This window comes from Stylophora pistillata, chromosome 7 (assembly GCF_964205215.1).
Source record: "Stylophora pistillata chromosome 7, jaStyPist1.2, whole genome shotgun sequence".
In the NCBI taxonomy this organism is placed as follows: domain Eukaryota; kingdom Metazoa; phylum Cnidaria; class Anthozoa; order Scleractinia; family Pocilloporidae; genus Stylophora; species Stylophora pistillata.
Genome location: NC_142525.1, coordinates 7,224,175 through 7,245,854, shown reverse-complemented (window position 1 = coordinate 7,245,854; position 21,680 = coordinate 7,224,175). Strand labels below are relative to the sequence as shown.

The window sequence follows — 21,680 nt, the reverse complement described above, 5'->3', positions numbered from 1 at the left end:
TATGTTTCAGCAGTTATCTTTGAAGAAGGCGTTATAATAGTTCATTTAGCATTCTTAATTTCATAATTAACCTTATTCTTCATGTGTTTGTAAGAAGTCCAATTGCGATCTGTTGGGAACCTTGAGGCCAACTTTTTGAGTTTGTCTGTGTGAAACATTAGCCTTTTTAGCTCTGGAGTAATCCAGGGTGAAGAGATTCCTTTCACTCTCTTCTTCTTTAGTGGCGCATGGCTATCAGCAATTTCTAAGAACATATGTTGCCATATATCCCAAGCAATGTCAGGATTTTGCTCCTGTTCAATCAGATGCCACGGGACCATAGATAAATCAGTTCGAAAGCTATGTGGAATAAAATTTTTAAAGCATCTGCTCGTTACAGTCTGGATTTGATTTGGGGATACAAATCTTTCTTATTGCATAACCCAGACAGTGATCACTGACTCCGATATCAGTGACTCCAGAGTCCAAAAAATTCCACGGATGATTAGTTAAAAACACATCAATAATAGATGATGTAAGCTGTATTATACGTGATGGCTGATCAATTAATCACCTATACTGGTAACTATCACAGAGATCTAGTAGTTTTTGAGTGCTGCAATCTGATGATGTCGCACCAACAATACAGTTTAGGTCACCAATAATGTCAACCAAGCTCTTGGCCAGAGGGAGGCAAGTTAGCTCGTCTTAGACATCTTCAAAGGTTGCTCCCAAGAGAAATGAACGTGTAGGAGCTTGGTTCGGAGCACACTCTTGGAGTTTGAATTGAGACCGATAGATTGCAAGAAGGAAAGAAGGATTAGCACTGAACACGTATTGTATCTGTTGCCTTCCACAGTAATAGTCACATTGCAGGTTGCTTTTCTTCTGGTGCAGCTTTAGATCTAAAGCTGTCAACAGTTACCATGGTGGGCGCCGTCTTTGTTCTTTTTTTGTTGTTGTTGTTTGGTTTTATTTTTGTTGTTGTTGTTGTTTGGTTTTTTTTGTTGTTGTTGTTTAGTTTTGTTTTTTTTGTTGTTGCTGTTTGGTTTTTTTGTTGTTGTTTGGTTTTGTTTTTTGTTGTTGTTGTTGTTTGGTTTTGTTTTTGTTGTTGTTGTTGTTTGGTTTTGTTTTTTGTTGTTGTTGTTGTTTGGTTTTGTTTTTTTTGTTGTTGTTGTTGTTTGGTTTTGTTTTTGTTTTTGTTGTTGTTGTTTGGTTTTGTTTTTCTTTTGAATTACTTCTATTTTTACAGCATTTTGTTACAATAGTTTAGACCGCTTAGGTAATCAATTAGCAATACATTTGATAAGATAAACACTCACACTGTTTCACTTACAATTAACAAAACTAAATAAGAACTGGAATGATTGCATTAAGTTGACATTTACAGTTACTAAGACAACATAGAGAATGAACAACACGAAGCTGCTAAAAGGACTTATATCTCTTTTTTTATTGAAAACTGGATCATTGGATAATGCAATTCAAGACTTTCTATTGGCTTAGCCATTATGGTATGTGAGCCAATATACCATAATCTAATATCTGTACATTGTAACATGCGGTTTCTTCTTACAAAATAAAGTCGAGAACATTTGTCTAATATCTTGGGAGCGTTTTTTAAAATAAAACAATTACTCCACCCGCGCTTGTTGGATATGAGATGATTATAGCCAAGAAGGCGCATAGCGCCGAGTTGGCTATCTATCATCTTATATCCAACGCGCGCTCGGGGAATAATTGTTAAGTACAGTTATCTTTAAGCTAGGATAAAAAAATTTTTTCAGAATCTACACGATATTTTACATGAAAAAACCAAATGCTCGAGGAATTCCGCTGCCCCCCGACAGGGGACGCAGCCACTGAGAGGGGGAGTAGTCAGGCCAATGTCCTTGTTTTATGTTGCACAAAACTATCTTAAACGAATGCGCTATTACAGTCCAGACAAATTCAAGATGAAAATATAGCCGAATACATTGTACAGAAATGAAAACATAGATTTGTTTAAAGCGCGCACAAATTCAAAAAAAAGTCCGTAACCCTCTCGCCCACTAAGAGTGACCAGCATCTAATTTCTCCTTACAATATTACCTCTAAATCTCACATTAGGGTCAGGAGAATAAAGGAAATGATCACCAACTAAGGAAACTCTCGATTATTTAACACATTTTCCTTTTCAGGAACTTGAAAAGGTATAGAGAACAGTATGGAGAATATGCAGACTGATGTTAGGCTGTAAAGGGTTATACTATTGAGTAGTATCAACAGAGTAGCAGTTCATATTCTCTTGGTGTTGTAAAGAAAAAGACTCGTCTGTTCGAAGTGTATGAAGTATCACAGCATGTCTACAGATGATCTGCGTGTCCAATTCAGCGCGCAAATTATGTCGGGCGCGGAGATTGACCCTCGTTCTCAGGTAGCTCATTTGAACGACGCAAAATCCGAAAAAACTGAATTGTTACAAGTTTTACGGTAGCATGATTTGAATTACATCTTGTACTTGTGGCTAAACAACGCTCGTTTCTGAGCAAACTCAAAACAAGTTGTCAAATGCGAGCATAGTTAACTATGATGCGAGGTATTTGCAGTATACTACAGTTTTATTGATGCATTCCAAGGTTAGCGAGGCCGAACAAAATTCAACGAAGGTAGGTGTGATGGCAAGCAGTTTCTAACTGAGGTTTGGAACCTCTGATTCAAGGAAATTATTATGTTTTATCATTTAAACAATGGTATGGCTCATGGGACTTCCAGCCTCGCAGGTTCTGCTTGAGAAGCCATTCATACTTCTCAGATAAAAAGAAAAAGCATTCTATTCATGAGTCTCCACCCCCCCCCCCACCCCTACTACCCAACTATCGTCACTACCTTATGAATAGAGAATTATAAAGCAGTCAAGTGCGATATCGCTCTTAAACTGAAGTGATTGCCGGCCCGCTTTTTTCTCATTTCATTTTAACAACATTTAAAGCGTTGTAGTGATACGCGTCGATAGATATAAAAATGAGCGAATTGTTTTCCTAATCGTTCTCCGAAAACAGTACATAACGCATATTCAATGGTAGATTTTGGGGGCCATACCTAGATATGTAGCCCGAAGTATGTTTTAAGCAATGAAGAATTTCTTAAATCCCAGCAAATTGGAGATCTGCAATTCCAATGTATTGCTCCCTGTTTTCCACCTAGAAAAGTTCCTTACGACCACCGTCATAAATTGTGTCATAGGTATCGAATTCTGTATCAGTTTTGTCCTCAGTGTTAATTTTGTAAACTCCAAACCGAAGATTAGACACAGCATATACGATCACTCTCGACATTACCTAACCTCGCCCGCTAAAACATTTTTAATGCGTCCAAACAGCTCCGCAGTGCTCAACATCCCATTCGACTTCGAGACCACCTACGGGAACACCCATCTCACTTCGAATTCTCCCCGCAAATGATTCTTACACATTTTGGGAACGACAGACTCCTGTGGCATTAACTTGGACTTTTTCCTGGGCTAAAATAGGACAAACAGAAAGAGAAGTGAGAAAACCCCACCCAAACGGGAGCCCAAACTTCAGATGAAATGACAACGCTGCCCAAGAAATCGAGCAATAAGAGTATGTTCTGGAAGACAAAAGAGTTGCAGTGTCATCCATCTTGACTCGCCTGTCAAAGGATACACCATTTTGACTCACTCTGACTAAGGGCTAACGCTCGAAACATCAGCTTTGAAACTCTTAGGGATGGGTAATATACGTTATCAACTCAGTTGGTAAAACCAAATTCCCTTTTTATATTATCCCATCAACGCAGCACCATAGTTTTTTACCCCGTTTGTTTATTTGTCAAAGGGTAAACCAGACAAAGAAAAAAACTGGCAGCATTGGACCACGCTAGCCATAAGAAGAATATTCCACGGCTGGTGTCCCGATTTCTTGCGTCCCCGACTAAAATTCTCAAAGTAGGACCAATGCGTTCTTCCTAAAGCTCTTCCTCCAGTGTTGCTCCGGGCTGTCTCTGAATGGTGTTCTCGTTAACTTCCATCACTTCTGCCAACTGGATTGTGGAGCAAAGGGTGACCCTGGTGAAGAATGACGGCATACCTCTTTGTCCTGTCATCCTTGGCCTCCAGTCTCTGGCGGAATGCAGCACCGGTGATGCAGAGATAAGTCAAATTAAGCCGAGGGCTTTGAAACCAGAAACTGCAATGTCGATCAGAGGCTGTCTGTACTCTGGTGGCGTTTGTATTTCTTATCATGTTATCTACAATCAGCGCCATAATTGTATTTATGTGGAGAATAATAGTCCTTTTTCTACCACAATCTAAATCATTAACAGACTCTCCTTCCCCATTTAAAGTTGGTTAAAAGTTCGTGGAATCACGATACAACACATTTCTGGGGACTGGGGCGAAAAGGTTAACTTACAAAGGGCAAAGGAGATAAAACTGATTGTAGCTGCTCTGGAAAAGTTTTCGCTACAGCTTATAACTGCAAAACGAATGCTATTACCTAAACAACTTATGTCATTACCTTTAGTTTACAAACAGATCATCAAAGGTATTTCCTCACTCTGTCTCTACCTTAAGCATCATTAAAGAGAGAAGTAACTCAGTCGAACGTTCAACGTAACAACGATCTACATTGCGTTCAATAAGAGAAGAACAAGTCCTAGAACACGTCGAAGTCTTTACCAAGTCAATAGAAAAGGCACTGGACTCGAAAACAAGTCTCCTAACTTACGCCACCAACCCGACAAACACGAGCAACGGTTAGTAAAGGGAAGAGATATACATCAGCTAATTTCTTTATTTCCTTACCTCAAAATCACCCTGAGTACTTCCGAAGGGGATGGACTCGGCGTGGAAGAAACTGTGGCAGAAATACTCGGCATCGTCGACATCTTTGAGGAAATTAGCCTTCGTGTAGCCGTACCCCCCCCCCCCCAACCCTTCCACGAGGTGAAATTGATTCAGAATTGCTACTACCGAATACACCGTAGTGTGGAATAGGCACGAATCTTCGTATTGCTGCCCCACCCACTTTTGTTGACAAATAACTGAAATTCATTTGAGGCCGACATCTTTGCTGTTCACCTGTTTGAGATGGAGCGTTTTCAGTTTAAGGTGTAAGGACCCAGAGGAAAATGGGTAATACTGTTCTTTTCGTCACACGAAGTCAAATTTTTAACGTTAGAAAGTTTAACCGAACGCATTTTAACAAAATTCCCAAATATAAACACTAGATTCACTCTCAAATAATTGGACGATGGGTCGGATTGGATCGTGCTGCCGCGTATTGACTTGGATTCTTTCATAGATATGATCGAAACAGCCAACGACTCAGGGAAAGAAAATCCGAAAAGGATACCCTTAACGATAGTAGAGCTGGCCCATACTCCACCTCCGAATACTAGTAGTAAATCTCAATCGCAGAAGCGTTTACGAAGCTCTTATTCTCCATCTCCCGGAGGCGGGAAAATTAAGATTCATCAAGACGAGAAGAAAACTAAGATCAGCGGAGTGAATCGACCACTCGAAAGTTTATTTCACTCGGATACTACTGCCGGTAGTATTTGTACTAAGCAGCAAGATGATGTGTACATTTATGAAACGCCAACTCAAACATTTTTCAACTACTGGCTCAAAAGAAAACTACTGGCTCAAAAGAAAGTACTGACCATGAAAGAGAAAGAATTAGCAGAGCTCGAAGCAAGTTTTCAGCCGCCATTTCATAAGAAGAAACCGCTGTGTTCAAATTGCCATACTTCAGGCCCCAACCGAGTTATGTGTTGCACCTTGTCAGTTTCAGGGACGATATACAAAGACATAAAGAAACATCAAGACGGAGAAAAATACTATAAGTCGTTACAGATGCAAATAAAGAGCGAAAAAATATGTTGGAGTAAGGTCCCACAAAAAGGAGATATTCCAGATTTATTGAAACAGTACGATGAAGAATTTGCAGGAGCAATAAACAGACAAGAGTCTCGAGACATGTAGACCCCGTCAAGCGTTTGTGGGAACAAAAAGGGATTTCTTTACCTGGGATAGGAGTGCTTCCAAATTCAGGTTGGCCATTTTTTTTCTGAACAACCACAATCATTAATTGAAGAACGGTCCCAACTAGAGTTCGGTATCAGAGAAAGCCTCAAATCTGCGACGACCACTGCCAGTAATCTGACGACTAGTTCTAGTACAACGACGGTTTTAAGTAACGTGATCGACCCGGATTAGGTCTGTCTTTATTGTTTGCCGCTACCGAACTACTTGAAAAGTAAATTACATATAAACACTTCATCAAAAGTTGACTGAAACGTTGTGTTTATATGCTCACTGAAAACCTGGATTTTACGTTGTAACACCTACGATAGACTAATCAGTAAATTATAAAGATTTCGCTCTTTCTTCGCCGACATTGATTTAATCTTGATAATTACTATGTTGACATTTTTTTATGTGTGTTCAAGGAACGTTGCGTTTATAAATCAAATAATACCAGATCTATTCATCAAGAAGTCAATATAATAGGTTCTTGTTAAGTTCTAGGAAGAAAAATAGAAAATTATCACTGAATAAATGTGGTTTATTTACTGAGTTGATTTCATTTGGAATTAATTACGATTAGCGTAGTGAAGCCATAGAAATTACAAAAGTATTTCGGTGATTGTTTCATTTTAATCCAAATAGTTAGTAAGCTTAAAAAATCCACACATATCGTCTGGAGTTATTTCCTTGAGAGCTTCCAGAATAGCAACGTGCAGGCTGTTTCGCAAAAGAATACGAAATTCATATCTTTTAAGAATTGTTTTGAGCTTGTTAAAAACGTTTTCTACAGGATTGAGTTCTGGTAAATATGTAGGAAAATAGACCAATGAGCACCCTATATTATCGACTCATTCTCCGAGAGCTTGACCTGCCCCATGATGATGGACAGATGCGTTATCTACGATGATATGGTCGCCATACGGAAACAGAGGATGTCCATCGGGTAAGAACGCGTTAACAGCATCTTGAAAAAAGTTTGAAAAAGTGAATACGTTACCTGCTCCATTGACAGTATTCGCGCATATTAGACCATCAAGTCCACACATGAGGCTCAATGTTATTGTTGGAGAGGTCATGTGCTGCATGATCTTCACGGCCGGAGTTCCCACCAAGCTATGTCCGTATCTGGGGTTTCCCACGTCAGGAGGTTTGATTTCGGACTCATCATAAAACTTGAGTTGATGAGGATTCACTGAATATATGTAATCAATATAATTCTGACAATAGTTTATATTGGGTACCGTAAACTTTTCAGCAACAGGTCGCGTCATCTTCTTCCATGTCCACTTTCCGTTTCCCATATCGTTTTGCACAGCTCGTTTTATGGCGGTGAAAGATGTGCCGCCAGCAACATTACAAAAAGTATCCACATGCTTGTATAGCTCACCTGTGGTCATCTATGCTCGGTCAGTCTTTAAAAATCTTATTAACTCATTATCGTCGGGTTGAAGATGTTTCACACCACCGCTTTTGGCGTTTTCCTCTAGCTCGATGACACTAGTAGTAAAGTTGTTCCATATTTTTTTCACAATGTCATGCTTGACCTTGTATTTTATAGCGACGTTGGAAAAATTTCCCGAAATATACCCAGTTACAATATCTCTACCCTGTTCATCTATATCTTGAATAATGGTCATTTTCACGTCTTGGGATAAAGCCTTTCCTCTGACGTAAACTCTTCCCGCTTTGCTTCTCGTATACTCTCCCATTAATATCACACCGCGACGAAGGAGAAAGGAATTTCAGGTATATATATTCCTCAACAAAAGTGGGCGGGGCAGCGCTATGAAAATTCGTGCCCATTCCACACTACGGTGGATTCGGTAGTAAATATATCCGATCGCACCATAGTGTGGCTACACACTTTGTGTAAGCCACACAAAAATCACCACTTCAATGTAAGTAATTGATTTTTTATGGAATTTTTTGGTGGATTTCTCTCATTATCTGCGTGGAGATGCAAAAAGATTGCTTAGGATTTCATCAGTTTGAAACGATTGCCTTGGTGTCGTGTTATTCTAGGTATTTGTACTTCAAAGAGTAAATGTAGTAAATAAATGTAAATGTAGCAAATAAAAATTCTTAACATTTTGACTGTGGTTCGCATGACTCGGAGGGCTCATCCTTGGCTCCCATGGCTCGCTGGCTCACAGGTTTATAACACTATACTTGGTTGTCGTCAATAATTAATATAGGTACGTGTATAATCAATACACTGCACCCCTAAAATAGATCAAAATGATTTATTAACTTTGTTTAGCGGTTGATAAAAGGAAGGGAAACCCTTTGCTGGAAACCCTTGGAAGTTCAAGAGTAACGACTGCACTATGAAGGTAGATCGTGGACAAAATGTTCGACTCATAGGGTTTCGTTATGGCGTTTTGTCGTTTCCGCGCTCCGTTACTACTGGTCGAGTTGTTGCTTTCCGAGTTCGGCTCGCCGCTTTAGAAGTCGACTCATCGCTCCGTGAGTTTGTCACCACCAAAAGTGCAAGGATCAGTTGCATGATAGCATAGCTAATAAAGGAATGGCATGGCCAAATTATAAACAGCTTAGTTTTCTTTCATGAAACCCTAAACTTGAATAGTTTAGCCAAATGATGAACGGTCTAGTTGCCCATGTCGAGTTGGAGCATGAAATTGTGAAATGTACTAGTTCAATTGCGAATAGCCCAGCGCTCACTTGCAATACAGTACACAAACGGTGTAGCGTCGCATCAGATGGCTCAGGGTAATATCGAGTAGCACAGCGTACGCGCAAACAATGTAGCGTTCCATAAAATGGCTCAGCGTAATGTCGAATGGTACAGCAGTCATACAGTGTAGCTTTGCGTGAAAAGGCTCAGCATAATGTCGAAAGGTACGGCGTACACACAATGAGTGTAGCGTTGCGAGGAATGGCCCACTGTAATGTAGAATGGTGCAGCGTACATACAAACAGTGTAGCAGTGCCTGAAATGGCTCAGCGTAATATCAAATGGTACAGCGTACACCCAAATGGTGTAGCGTTGCGTGAAATGGCTCAGCGTAATGTAGAATGGTACAGCGTACCTACAAACAGTGTAGTATTGCTTGAAATGGCTCAGCGCAATGTGCAATTGTACACTGAACACACAAATGGTGTAGCGTTACGTCTAATAGCGTTGCAGAACATCAGACACTCTAGCTGAACTTTAAATTGCTTAGCATTACATAAAATATTTCGATTCTGTGGCCAATCGTCGAGCTTGCTCGTGGCGTGATGTGAGGACTATTTTGCAAAAACCACCAAAAATACAAATGGCAAATGGAACAGCGATCTGCTAGGGGCATGACGTAATCGAATGTGAAGACTGGCGCGAAACCATCACCTAGTGTAGTCGCTGTGTTTAAGAGTCTTCACTTTGCCTTGAAACGACGAAACGATATAACGAAAAGACGAAACGACCTAACGACCTAACGAAACGATGAAACCCCATAACGAAATGGGAAAACGACAAACGACGACGAACGGATGTGGTCGGTAATGAGTAGGACTCGTAAAGCCGACGAATCGAACTGACAAGACCACGAAACGAACCCACGAGGCGATGAGTCGACCTCTAAAACGGCGAGTCGAACTCGGAAAACAGTGACTCGACTAGTAGTAGCGGAGCGCGGAAACGACGAAACGCCATAAAGAAACGACGATTCAAACAGTTAGTCCACGATCGACCTTCATAGGATATTCGACTGTGGGCTCGCTTGTCATTCAGAGTTGAGTAGTGACTTGGACTCTGGAGAATCCAAGTACTTAACAGCTAGCCTTTTTGTAAGGCTAGGAGCCTAACAAGCTCCATTTGATCTGGTATAAATAAAGTTGTTGTTGTTGTTGTTGTAACTTCCAATTTACTAATTTTTCAAGTAAACAGCAATATAGCTTTTCCAATAATCGCAACAAATCTAATTCTATCTATCACTTGTTATGGAAACAAATAAAGTTAAAACATTCTTTAGGTGTTAACATCAATTTATTGTTACTTAATTTTTCCTCTGAACTTTTTGGAAAGAAAGCGTGGATATCGATAATCAACGCTGAAAATATCTATCTCGCATTGTAAACGTAAAATCTCCAAAAATATTAGTTTCCCATTTTCAACTTCTCATCTGTTTTCCCGTTCCCCATTCCCCATTCCCCATTCCTTATTTTCCGTTTTCCCTTCCCATTACTTATTCTTCATTCCCCATTCCTCATTCAATATTCTCCATTTACCATTCCTTATTTTCCATTCCTCATTCATCATTCCCTATTCCTCATTGTCTATTTTCTATATCCTATTCCCCCTTCCCCGTTCTTCATTACCATTCTCCAACTTTAGTAACATCCGTTTACATGAAGTTCTCAATTACCGCGATTTGACCTCTTTTGAGAGGTTTTTCAATCGTCACTTGCTCGTTTCAAGATGTGGCTATTCTTTCAACTAGGATCGCAGCGATACTTGTGCAATTTCTTGACGTAATGATTTCAGTTGAACGCCGCGATGAGTCTTTCGATGCTGAATCCTTTACAAGCGTACCAAATTCGCCAACAATCATGGATTGGATGATGAGAAGGGCGTCCTACAGGCCAATGCTTCGCTCTCGCGGTAAACCGCATCATCTTTCATGTTTTCCTGAGGAGCAAAGATTTCTGTAAGATTTCAGAGAGGAATTACCGAGAAACTGGCGAGATTGCACGACTAATTGCAAACAGCAACAGCCAGTTAAGACTTATCAAAAACACTACTTGATAATGTAGTCCAGTGTTGGCACCAGTTAAATTGAATTTTGTGTCACTAGTCCGATGTTGTCAGCCAGTTTAATGTTGGCTTAAGAGTCCCACGTTGACAACGACGGTCAAATTGGATGTTGATTCATTAATTTCATTTTTTTGCAGACATGAAACAGCATAGTCTTCTGGTTGCCACCATTTGTTTCTTTCGTCTTTTTTCAATTGAATTGGCAAACCTTTGATCTCAATGACCTCCTCTTAATCTGAGGATGCGAGCTCTAGCCTGAGAGGGTACGTCCCTTCCAAGTCTGAACCCGCGCTTTCGAAAGATTTTGCATCTCTGATTTCCCTAAAGATATCCAACTACTTATGAATCGTTGCAGCTTGTGAAATTCTTGGAATAAAGATTGTAACGGGATCGCGACGCTCATAAACTTTCCTGTCCCAAGTGCAGTGCTTATTCGTAGGCGGCGCAGAGGGGAAACAGATAAAAGTTGCTCGTCCATCATGCGCTTGTCTCGTGTTTGCCTACGCTTGCTTGAAAAACCCAAAAGAACGTAAACTTTAGGCAGTAGAAAGCACTGACTTACTTAAACTTTCCATCAATGTAATGTTGCAGCTCCACCGTCAAACCAAAATGCCTGCAAGAGAGGAAGAATCTGGGGCTAAGCCACCTTGGATCGAAACAGCCCAGGATATCGAGGCCTTAGATCTCAGCGTTATGCCTGAACATCTCAAATGGACTGGAGGCAACGTCATGAATACACACTCTGCACCTGGTGGAAAAAAAGGCATCATAAGCAGATTCACTAACAAGAGCACCAATTTGACGTACGCGGTTGTTTTACTCGCCATGCGTTTGCTTGAACTTGTGCTCAATTCCGCAGCCTTTCGCTGCCCCTCTAAGACAAATCAAATGGTTGGCAGCTGCTGGCTGTACCTTCCGGCCTTCATCATTTTCTTCGTCAGCTCGCTACTCGTCGTAGACATCCGGGACGTTTGCGAAAGGTGTCTAGTCCGGGATTATTGTCATTTTGGCTTCTTCTGTCACGTGACTTTTCCCACCATAGTTAAGTGGTTAGTGGGTGTGTCTGTCTGGTTGTGGGCGGCATTCTGGCAGGAAGACTACTACGTGTGCAGCGTGGCAGGGCAGGATCCCCAAGAAAGAGGAGCACCGGCAACTAATCTAAAAGAGCTCAACGAGTACTTCGAAAAGGCAAGCGCTGCGCGGGCCAAGTCGAAACTTTACAACTTGGCGGTTCTAGGAACCATGCTTTTTTTAGTTACCATGGTGATTTTCATAAGGAAATCCTTGTTCAAGGATCTAGATTTCTTAGAAGGTACTGTTAGGTTTTTGTTGTATATTATTCAATTCGAGGTTATTAATCTAAGAATACTTGAAACAGGCTGATTTCATCAAAGCTTTGGTACATATCATTGATCTCCAGCCAGCAGAGACTGGTGTTCTGATTTGAAACAAGACGCTCCAACTATTGGATAAAATTGCATAGATATAATTGTTTGAAAACTGCGGAACATGTGTTGAACTTTCAATTTTCCTGTCTTTGCTAGTGTTGCGGATATCAGTCACACGATCTCGTTGAACGAAACAATTAGTCGCGACGTGGTATAATTGATTACAATATTTGTTTCACAGACAATGTTTACCTGAATTTTCCGCTGATTTTGAATGCTCAAGGACTGTCACTTTAAGACTTTTGAAATACACTTTTAATTGGTGTCTTTTATCTTTTTGTTTTGGTCTTTTTCGTTTCGATTTATTTTTGTTTTGATTTGTTATTGTCACTGTTGTTCTCCGTCAGCAGATGATGTTCAATCTGCCGTGCCCAGTGGTGTCTATGAATGGTCCCAAGGGAAACGGTTGGTTTTGTCTTCCCGAGAGTCCTTGTGTTTCCCTTAACTTCGTCTCGGGAAACATCAGGACTAGAGGGAAAACAAAACTAACTAGTTTCTTGAGGGACCATATATACCTTTACTCCTTTGTTAAATATCTATGCTTTCTCTCAGTCAATCATATACCGAAAGCATGCTGTTGCATTCGGCGCGCGGGCAACAAGTAGGCAATAATATCCCGGTTGGGATATATTTGAATTTGATCAGGTGCACGTGACCATGAATCAACTGATCATGATGCTCGTTCAGTTGAGTGAAAGTCTAGGTATATACCGAAGTCATTAAATCACGTTTATAAGTATTATTTTGTAGATGAACACACTCTTGAAGAACGTGAGGCGATGTGGGCTCTGAAGATTTTTATGGAGTTCTTCCCGGGATTGCGTGATAGTGAAGACACCAGTGGAGACCAAATCCAAAGGAACAGCAATGGAGACGGGAGAGGCGAAGGAATCCACGAAGACCAAGGAGTCAGCCCTGCTAAAAACCAGAATGAACAAGAGGAAAATAAAGAGAAAAAAGTTAGCTTCTACCCCAATAGCATTCCAGAGAAACGTGCCGAAAGGAAGGTTAGAGAGATGTTCTTACGCTTCAAGGAAGCAGATTCAGACTGGAAGTACCATGACGCTAACGAGCATTTCGCGCAGCTCTATCCCAGAGCTACCACTGGTAATCCACGACGTAGGTGGATCGCACCAAATTCATCCCAGCAAGAGAGTAAGGAAAATACCCCGGGGCAGATCCACCGAGAGCAAAGGAGGACGACACCACAACTAGTTAGTTTGATTATACATCTGAATAGTCTGAGCTGAGATTTTCTTTTCTGAGAATGCAGAAACTAACGCACAACTACCCCTTGAAACATATTGTAGCCACGTTAATGATCTGAAAAGATCTGCCGTACGTGGTCTGAGTGCACGTGCTCAGGTTTTCTACTGACCTTACCTCGGACCTAGACATCTTAAGTTCTTGTTTTGGCTTAAGTAATACTCAAAGATTACCTTGGTTTGATCCACATACGTTGACTTTTTATTTTTTAGATTATTATCAAAGTATTTAGGTTAGAGTTTGACGACAAATGTTCATATTCTAAGATCAGTTGGCCAGCATGCTCCTTCAGTAGAAGAGAGAGAACAATCAATCAGAGTTAGAATCAGTCGACTAGAGTTACCCAGAATGAAACGAGTCTGATGTAACTAAATAGAATTGAGTCAGAGTATAGAAATTGAAGATGGTTGAGAAGGACAGGTTGACAGTCCTTAGTGCGCGCTTGGCGTGGTGTGCTCGCACTAAAGCTAGTTTTCCCCGCTATTACGAGCCACTACATTCAATACTTTTGTGTCATTTGAAGAGACTCTGTCCACAAGGGAGTTTGACTCACTCGTTTGCAAAGCCTTGCTCGTTCCTCATCGTAAAACAAACTCGTGTGTAAATATATCGTAAGTCAGCACTTTCCATGAAGAAATATATAAATTTTAGGTAGGCTGAGAGGTAAGCTGGTTCTGTTTTTCGCGTTTAATTCTTTAACTCATTTGAGTGACCAAGATAGAATTTCTCCTGTACAATATCGATACAACATCAAGCGGACCAAAGGCAGTCCAAGCTCCAGCTGCAAGATGATCACTTGGCGAAATAAGCCGCGTCATGGTGAAAGTATACGAGTTTGTATGGAAGTAATTAGAGCGCTCTTAGGAAGTAAAAATACCGTTTAATTGTCATTAAAATTATCTCTCCTTACTTCCACAGTGCACTACATGTTTTCTGACCGCTTACTTTGTTGAAACGTGGACACTTTAGCGCGTTATCCATTTCTGGGTTTCTTACTCTTTCTTTTTCGATATTTTGGTCCGGATTTTTGGGTCAACAGTCAAGCTTTGTTTGTGAAAGTGCTACAACAAATAGAATCCAGACGATTTTATGTCGGAATACATTTTGGCCAAGTAAGATGGCAGATTTATTGTCTAAAACGTAAATTTAAAATAAGTATTCATTATCGAGATTTAATTCGCTAAGCTCTAACAAAGGCGAGGGGTCGGTTAAAAAAGGCATAAAGGAAGAACACATGAAATATGAAATGAACCATATGATACCTCTCCCATATGTAATGACTGATTCCTAAGTGTACATTTTTCACCCGCTCTGTTCCTTACAAGCTGTCTGTGATGGTCCAAAGCTGGAGATGTATATAAAAGCTAAACCCTTTGACTCCCTTAAGTGATCAACACAGAATTTCTCCTCACAAGATCAATACAATATCAAGCAGGCAGGTGGTGAGAATAAACAAAGTATATAAATTAGAGATTATCAGATGATCCAATACCGAATTCTCTAATTCTCATCATAAGAATTGTATGGCAGATAATAGTCGAAGTTACAGACGAGATCTTGGCAATGAATTAAGGGTAATGGACTGAAATAATTTGGACGTTTGTTGTAACATTTGCACTTTGAGGTTAAAATTTTAATATCTGTCGTCTTCAGTCATCCAGATGACTGCTTCTGATCCTTTGGTTTGAGTTGATTGATATGTGATTATACACCGAATGCAAATATGGCGTCCAATTTGAGTTGCCATTGTTTTGGACTGACTAGCCTCCCACACATAATCCTTTTGTATTCCACGTGAAGACGAGGCTAGTCAGTCCAGAACAATGGCAATGGCGCTTTATACTAAAGACGTCATGAAATTTTAGACCCCCCGCGTGACTCAGACAAACAAACTCCACTTCTTTGAGAGCTACAAGAGAAATGGCGAGTAGTACGCCTCATTCCCTTACAGTTCTGACCGAAGAGGACAGTGTTCCTGGCTCCAAACTTGAAAGAGAACCGGAAGAATACACTGTAGACCAGCTAAAACGGTGGTTAAAATGTAGGGGCTTAAAAATTAAGCGGTAAACGAGAAGATCTTGTACAGCGAGTGAGAGTGTGTGAGGAGCGGGAATTATTACACCCTTGATCCGGCAATCGATCATGGAAAATGGTTTGCTGCCAAAGTTCTTCGAGAAAATTCTGATGTAAAGACAAATTCTGGATCGATATCCATTCCGTGTATTCCGTCGACTGGCTGGCGTGTTTTTCCGTCTCAAAACATTCCTTCGCTCTTCAGCTATGGGCACGTGCATTACTACGCGCTAGAATCAATCCAAAATGTTTCCGATCATCCTGAAGACATCGAAGATGGGCTGGGGCACATGACGGATAAACCTTTGAAAAATGGAAGAAAGTACGTGGATTCAGGCTTTGTTCACGATATGATGGACACGGTAAACGGCGATCATTATTTAGTGAGGGCTCACGTTTGGCCGTCGATGAGAGCAGAGTTGCCGCACAATGTTGTTGTTGTTTTGTCTGTGAACAGTGGTGCCGTTCTTCATGCCTCTTGTGATCCTTGCAGGGCTTCGTCTTTAGGTCGTTGTAGTCATGTTGTAGCCGTTTTATTTTGTATCCTTGACCATGTTCAGAAACATGGGACAATGTTGAAAACACCTTGCACAAGCCAAGAATGTTCTTGGAATAAAGGAAAGAAGAGAAACAAAAATCCCAGAAGAGTAAGCGATGCGACATATCCAAGCAAGAGGTCCAAGCAAACTTTGTCCGTCATTGAGTTTGATCCGAGGCCTGCCAGATATAGGGAGGTAAACGAGCAGCATATTAATAAATTTTTGAGAAACATTCAAGCTTTGTCTCAAGCTGAAGATACAGGAGTTTCAATGTGGGAAACTCAGCTACAGTTTACCTACAGTGATTACGTACTTGATTGTGAGAGGAAAGAAATGTTGTTAAAGCAAGTTAAACTATTGTACAATAATTTAAAGCCGGAAGCTCTTATGGAAATGCCTGCAACACAGGAGCAGAGCAAATCCGAGAGATGGTTCTGTGAACGCTGGTGCAGGCTGACAGCGTCCAGGTGTCTCGGTGGTTTTAAAGTTGGGAAGCTTGTTAGTGAGTCCCAGCCAAATGCTGCCATTGAAGCGAATAAGGTTATTGCCAACCAGATTTGGGGCCTTGCATCTGATCATTTTCAGACATACTGGATGGGTTATGGCCTTGAAAGTGAACCAAAAGCTATAGTGAAGTATGCCACCAAGACAAGAGTATCCCCTACAGGATTTTGGGTGAACCCTGAGTTCCCATTTCTTGGTTGTTCTCCAGACGGCCTTGTTGGAAATGACACTGTTGTAGAGATCAAGGCATTGAAAATCTTTAAACAGTACAGTGTAGAGACAGTTACGTGCAAAAACTCTCCAGTGCCTAAGAAAATTCTCGGTAGGCAATGCTTTAAAGTAGAAGATGGGAAGTGTGTCCTGAAGCGCACCCATGCGTATTATTACCAGTGTCAACACATCCTTCTTGTGACAGGAAGAAAGTACTGTGATTTTATTCTACATGCAGCAAGTGGTCCTGATTCAGTAGAAAGGATTCCAAGAGATGAGCCTCTCATTAAGAAGATTTTGTGTTGTCTGACAGCATTGTGGATGCTTGTTATTGCCCCTGAGTTCTTTGAAATGCATGTCCCTAGGAATCTCTTGCCATTTGTTTTAGATGAGCCTTCAGAGAGCTTGCATTCCTCCAAACAGTTTCCTTTGGAATCACCTGAATGTGGTGTAATACCTGGAGACCCTACCACATGTACTTCTTCTTTTGAGTCTGTAGAACAATTTGCAGCCGCTGAATACACATGGCCCACTACTATGGATCCTGTAACACCTGCTGCATGTTCACCTGTGTCACCTCCGTCATATCCTGACTTGTGCAGAACCATAGAATCTGAATTGGTTGAAGAGTCTATCCAGCCGAGCTTATACTGCCAAGAAGAAATTGATGCTGCAGAGGCTCTACTCTCAGCCTCCAGTGTTGTTTTCAGTGCTAAAAAATGTGCTTCTGAACAAGACCAGGAGCTGACTGTCTTTCCTTGGGGTGGCCTGACGAGTACTGGGATATCACTTACCAATACTTGTCCCTTGGATAATTGGTTGATGATTTTTCAGGCTCTGACCAAATCACACAAGGTGGAGCTCAGTGACCTTCCAGAGTCAGCTCACATAATAGGGACATCTCTTAAGCTCATAGATGATGGCCTATATGCAGATGCAAAGTTGCTTATCTTGCAGTCTATCCCTCAATGGCAGCAACTAAGAGGTACGCATAAACTGTTTTCTTTTTCCTTTTAAAAATTATCATTTAATCTTACACCGACTTCTAGGTCACATCTCAAAACAGGTTAGAATTGTAACTTTGGTCAATTCTCTATATTTTCCTTTGTCTCGTAACCTTATTATTCATGGGTTAGGGCTAGGAGAGAAAAGAATTTGAAGGTAAAAAACTTACCTGGATTTTATTTTTACCTCTGACATAAACAATTTGTCATTGAGTATTTTTATAATAGAGCTAACTATTTTCAGTAATAAAAATGTTGGCAAAGATTGGTCAGATAAGAAGAAAAATGTATATTAATAATGATTATGTAATAATAAAAATATTATATTCAATTCAATTTTTGTGTTATATTTTTTATTTTAAAGTTGTTGCTGGTACTCTGGACTTGTATGACAATGAGAATGACTATTTCTTGATGCTCCTTCATCCATACCTGACAAGCACCATTACAACAACCTGTTGCCTTACAACTTGTCCGCTGCAAGTACACTCAGTGCAGTCTCTGTCAGTCATCCTTGCACAGCCCTCCAAGCTTACAAGCAGTATTTTTCTGGATGCCCTTGAAGACTGGCAGCAATCACCTGATTCCCAGTGTGGAAGGAACTTTTCTAACAAGCCAGCAGAAGAAATCCCTTTCAATGAGGATGTGACTTTTGATGAACATGGACATGCAGACACCTTATGGCATTGCGCGGGGGTGAGGGTTAGCAGCCGTCGTGTTATGTTGAATTTGAAATCATTTCTTGTTTTTTCAGTTGATTTACTTAGCAGAGGAGGTAATCTTAGATTGTCAAACACGTCACAATCAATGTTTTTGTTTGGGAAATGCTTTACACTGTATGGGGCAACACTGTGGAATGGGGGTCACTACATTTGTACCTTTTATTATAATAATATGTGGTACATGTATGATGGTTTGAGTGAATATAGACAAAAGGGCTCTGGGCTCTGGTCTTCTTCATGTATGTTTCATGAGCCACGGGGATTTTCTTTAAGTTTTTTAATATATTGTAGCTAGGTCCAAGGTAAAGAGAGCATAAATCTGACATTGATTGCTACTCGTATAATTTTGTATTTTATTTTGGAATTCTCTTTAGCCCTGGTTATAGTCAGACTATTGCCCTTACTTTAAAATTTGACGACAAAAGCCTAAGTTTAAAATGAAAAATCTTTGAGAATATTTTAACTTTTCTTGGACTTATAAGCATCTTTACTTTTACAATTCTTTTTCTGGAGTGGGTCCAGTTTAATGAAAGACATAACAAATCATGCTTTAAGGGCCCATGTACACCCAAGTGGCTTTGCACATTTGTGTTGTTGTTTTGAAACACTTTTTTGTCCAATGCAGTGTTTTGATTGGCTGACACATTTGATGGGGTGTTCACTTGTTTTCATGCTTGGCCAAAGTGTGACTCTACACATACTGAAGACAGCAATTTTCAACTACCCGAAAACATTTTTCTGGAGCACAGGGTGTGCAATGCATTTTGGGTGAACATGGGCCTTTAAAAGGACACTTTCTTATAGAAATCATTTTTCTTTGTTGGCTCAGTGTTCGAATCTTGGTTGATGACAGCGACAAAAAATGTACAGTAGTTGGGTAATCGTAATTTGGTTTATTCTCAGTTAAAAGTTAATGTTTTCATGTTTATATCATTGTATTTCTGTCCAGCAAAGTCATTTCAATTTTCCAATGCTTAGACTGAGAAATGGCCATTAGAAACTTTGATATGTTTATATAAAAAAAATTGTCATTGACTTGCATCTTGTGCAGGTGTCAAATTCAAATCAAATACTTATTCCTCCAACATGTACAAATGAAGTTTCTTTGAGTTTTGAAACTTTTTTTAAAAATTAACATCCACATTTTGTGTACAGGTGTAGAAATGTAAATAAGATTTATTTCTCAAAATGTTCTGTTTTATAGAATATAAACATAGCTTGCTGGAAGCAATAGATAATAAAATCAAAATTTACCTTACATCTCAAATTAAATATATTATTATAAGAAGATGACCTGCTATACACATCCATTAGTTAGAGCCTTGTAAACTTAAGTTAAAATATTAAGTCTACTTACAAAGGGTGGCCTGAAAATTGACAAGGCATGCTGCAACTACTACCATTTGAGTTGTGACAGGAGCAAGAGACAAAGGTATTCTTCTGCTGACTAGTTTGAACTGCTTTAAGCGTTCATTGAAACGCTCTGCATGAATCTTAGCTTTTGCAATGCTACGTGTTTCCAATTCCTCTGCAGCACTAAGACTTTTTCTACCTTTTAAAAATGATGGGATTTTTAATTGCACTTGGAGAGGATTTAAGAGATCCTGCACAGTGAAACCACAATCTGCTAAAACCAAGTCATATGGTTTAAGGTGCTTCAAAAGGCCACTTTCCTTGAAGATGCGAACATCATCAATATCACCCTCTAACAAATCAGAAACAAAACATGCTCCACCACAGGGGGTTACAGCAGTGAGACACTTAAATGTGTTGGTGTGCTGATAGGAAGAGAAAGTGTTTCCTTGCCTAGCAAAATTCCTTGAACATTCCACTCTAAATTCAGTACAATCAACAATACAACGTATGTTCTTCATGGTTTTGAATACCTTAGGGAGGAACCTGCTAAATTGGGTTCTCTCTGGAAACATAAAGTTTTGCATGTCTCTAAAAATTACATACATCAACTGAATGTATCTTGTAAAGATCTTTGCAATGTAGGAAAAGTTAATTTTCCTGTTTGGGGTACTAAGAAGAGCTGCAATAGTATTGAGAGTAAAACCCCTCTTCAGTCTTAGAAGACAAATGAAAAGTTTTTCTCTTGATGAAAAATCAGCTTTTGGGCCAGTTCTTGCATTCTCCGTTGCTGGGCAATCTTTACTTTTCCAGTAGTTGATTGTCTCCAAAGGGCAAACATCGTCAAGAAAATCATGCAAAACTTCAAACTGGGAAGGCCTGAGGCCGGTGAAGTGTTTCATGAGAGCTACATCTGGCACGATATTTTCGTAGGATAAAGTACTCACTATTTTAGGACCCTGTAACTGCGTTGTAGAGACGTCGTTTTTCAAAATCATAGTTTCGACCTTTGCAGACAACTCGTATTTTGAATATATAGTCTGAGAGCCTTGATCAGAAACCAACTTTCCTGAAGGGTTAACGTAACTGTGTGTATCGATCACGGCACAATCCTCATCAACACATTCTTCATCAATAAAACTGCTTTCGTCGACTGTCGGTTCAACTTCTTGTGACTCCTGATCATGATCATCAGAAACTGTAATATCGTTAGATAATTGTTCCTCGTAGTTGTCATCGAATAATTTCTGTTTCTTTGACGCTGGATTTTCTCTTTCTTTCGGTGCTTTTCTCTTGGGAGCACGTGCTCGACTTGCTTGCGCTGGTCTTAGATTTGCCTTCAGTGGATCGGGAAATTCGGCTGCTGGACCTTTTTCGCCAGGCCAGTGAAGAGCACAAATATAAGTGTTTCTTGTTATGTTTTTCTCCGTAAAAAATTCACGCGAACAAGCTACTAGCCAACGCTTGCACTTTGCCATGTCTTGCGAAGGTTTTGGGAAAGGAATAAATACTTTCTTCCCCGATTCCTCTAACTCTTTCAGTGATTTTGGCCATTTATCTGTATATCTTGAGTCTGTCTTGCACTCACCCCAACAACAGTGTTTGGTACCAACCATGCCGCTTCCTTTTAGAACGCTAAGTCGTTTTTTGACGAAATTTTCCGTCGTTTTGTTTCAATTTTACAACTCTCGCTCACACATTTCCTTTAAGCTGGTCGCAATGTTTGTCTGAGTCTGTGTGGGGGGTCTCGTAGGCTATCATGTAACAAAATCTATTTTTAGTAATAGTATAA

General features: G+C 40.1%; 2 protein-coding genes and 1 pseudogene across 2 annotated transcripts in view; 2 read left to right on the top strand and 1 right to left on the bottom strand.

The window, feature by feature from the left end:
• The window catches only part of LOC148726429 (uncharacterized), a 34,151-nt gene extending 20,684 nt beyond the window's left edge, over nt 1-13,467 (top strand). The window contains exons 3-4 of the mRNA XM_088726323.1: nt 11,361-12,081; nt 12,968-13,467. Coding sequence (XP_088582449.1) covers nt 11,361-12,081; nt 12,968-13,467 — 1,221 coding nt within the window. The remainder of the gene's footprint in view (nt 1-11,360; nt 12,082-12,967) is intronic.
• A 1,850-nt stretch (nt 13,468-15,317) lies between these two features.
• On the top strand, nt 15,318-19,793 carry LOC148726428 (uncharacterized; annotated as a pseudogene).
• Nucleotides 19,694-21,668, bottom strand: LOC148726427 (uncharacterized). Its single transcript, XM_088727368.1, has one exon. The coding sequence runs from the start codon at nt 21,502-21,504 to the stop codon at nt 19,885-19,887; it is 1,620 nt and encodes a 539-aa protein (XP_088583494.1). The 5' UTR covers nt 21,505-21,668; the 3' UTR covers nt 19,694-19,884.
• Nucleotides 21,669-21,680: the final 12 nt, after the last annotated feature.

Coding starts and splice junctions, on each gene's coding strand:
- LOC148726427 (XM_088727368.1), bottom strand. CDS start 21,504: ATGGTTGGTACCAAACACTGTTGTTGGGGTGAGTGCAAGACAGACTCA.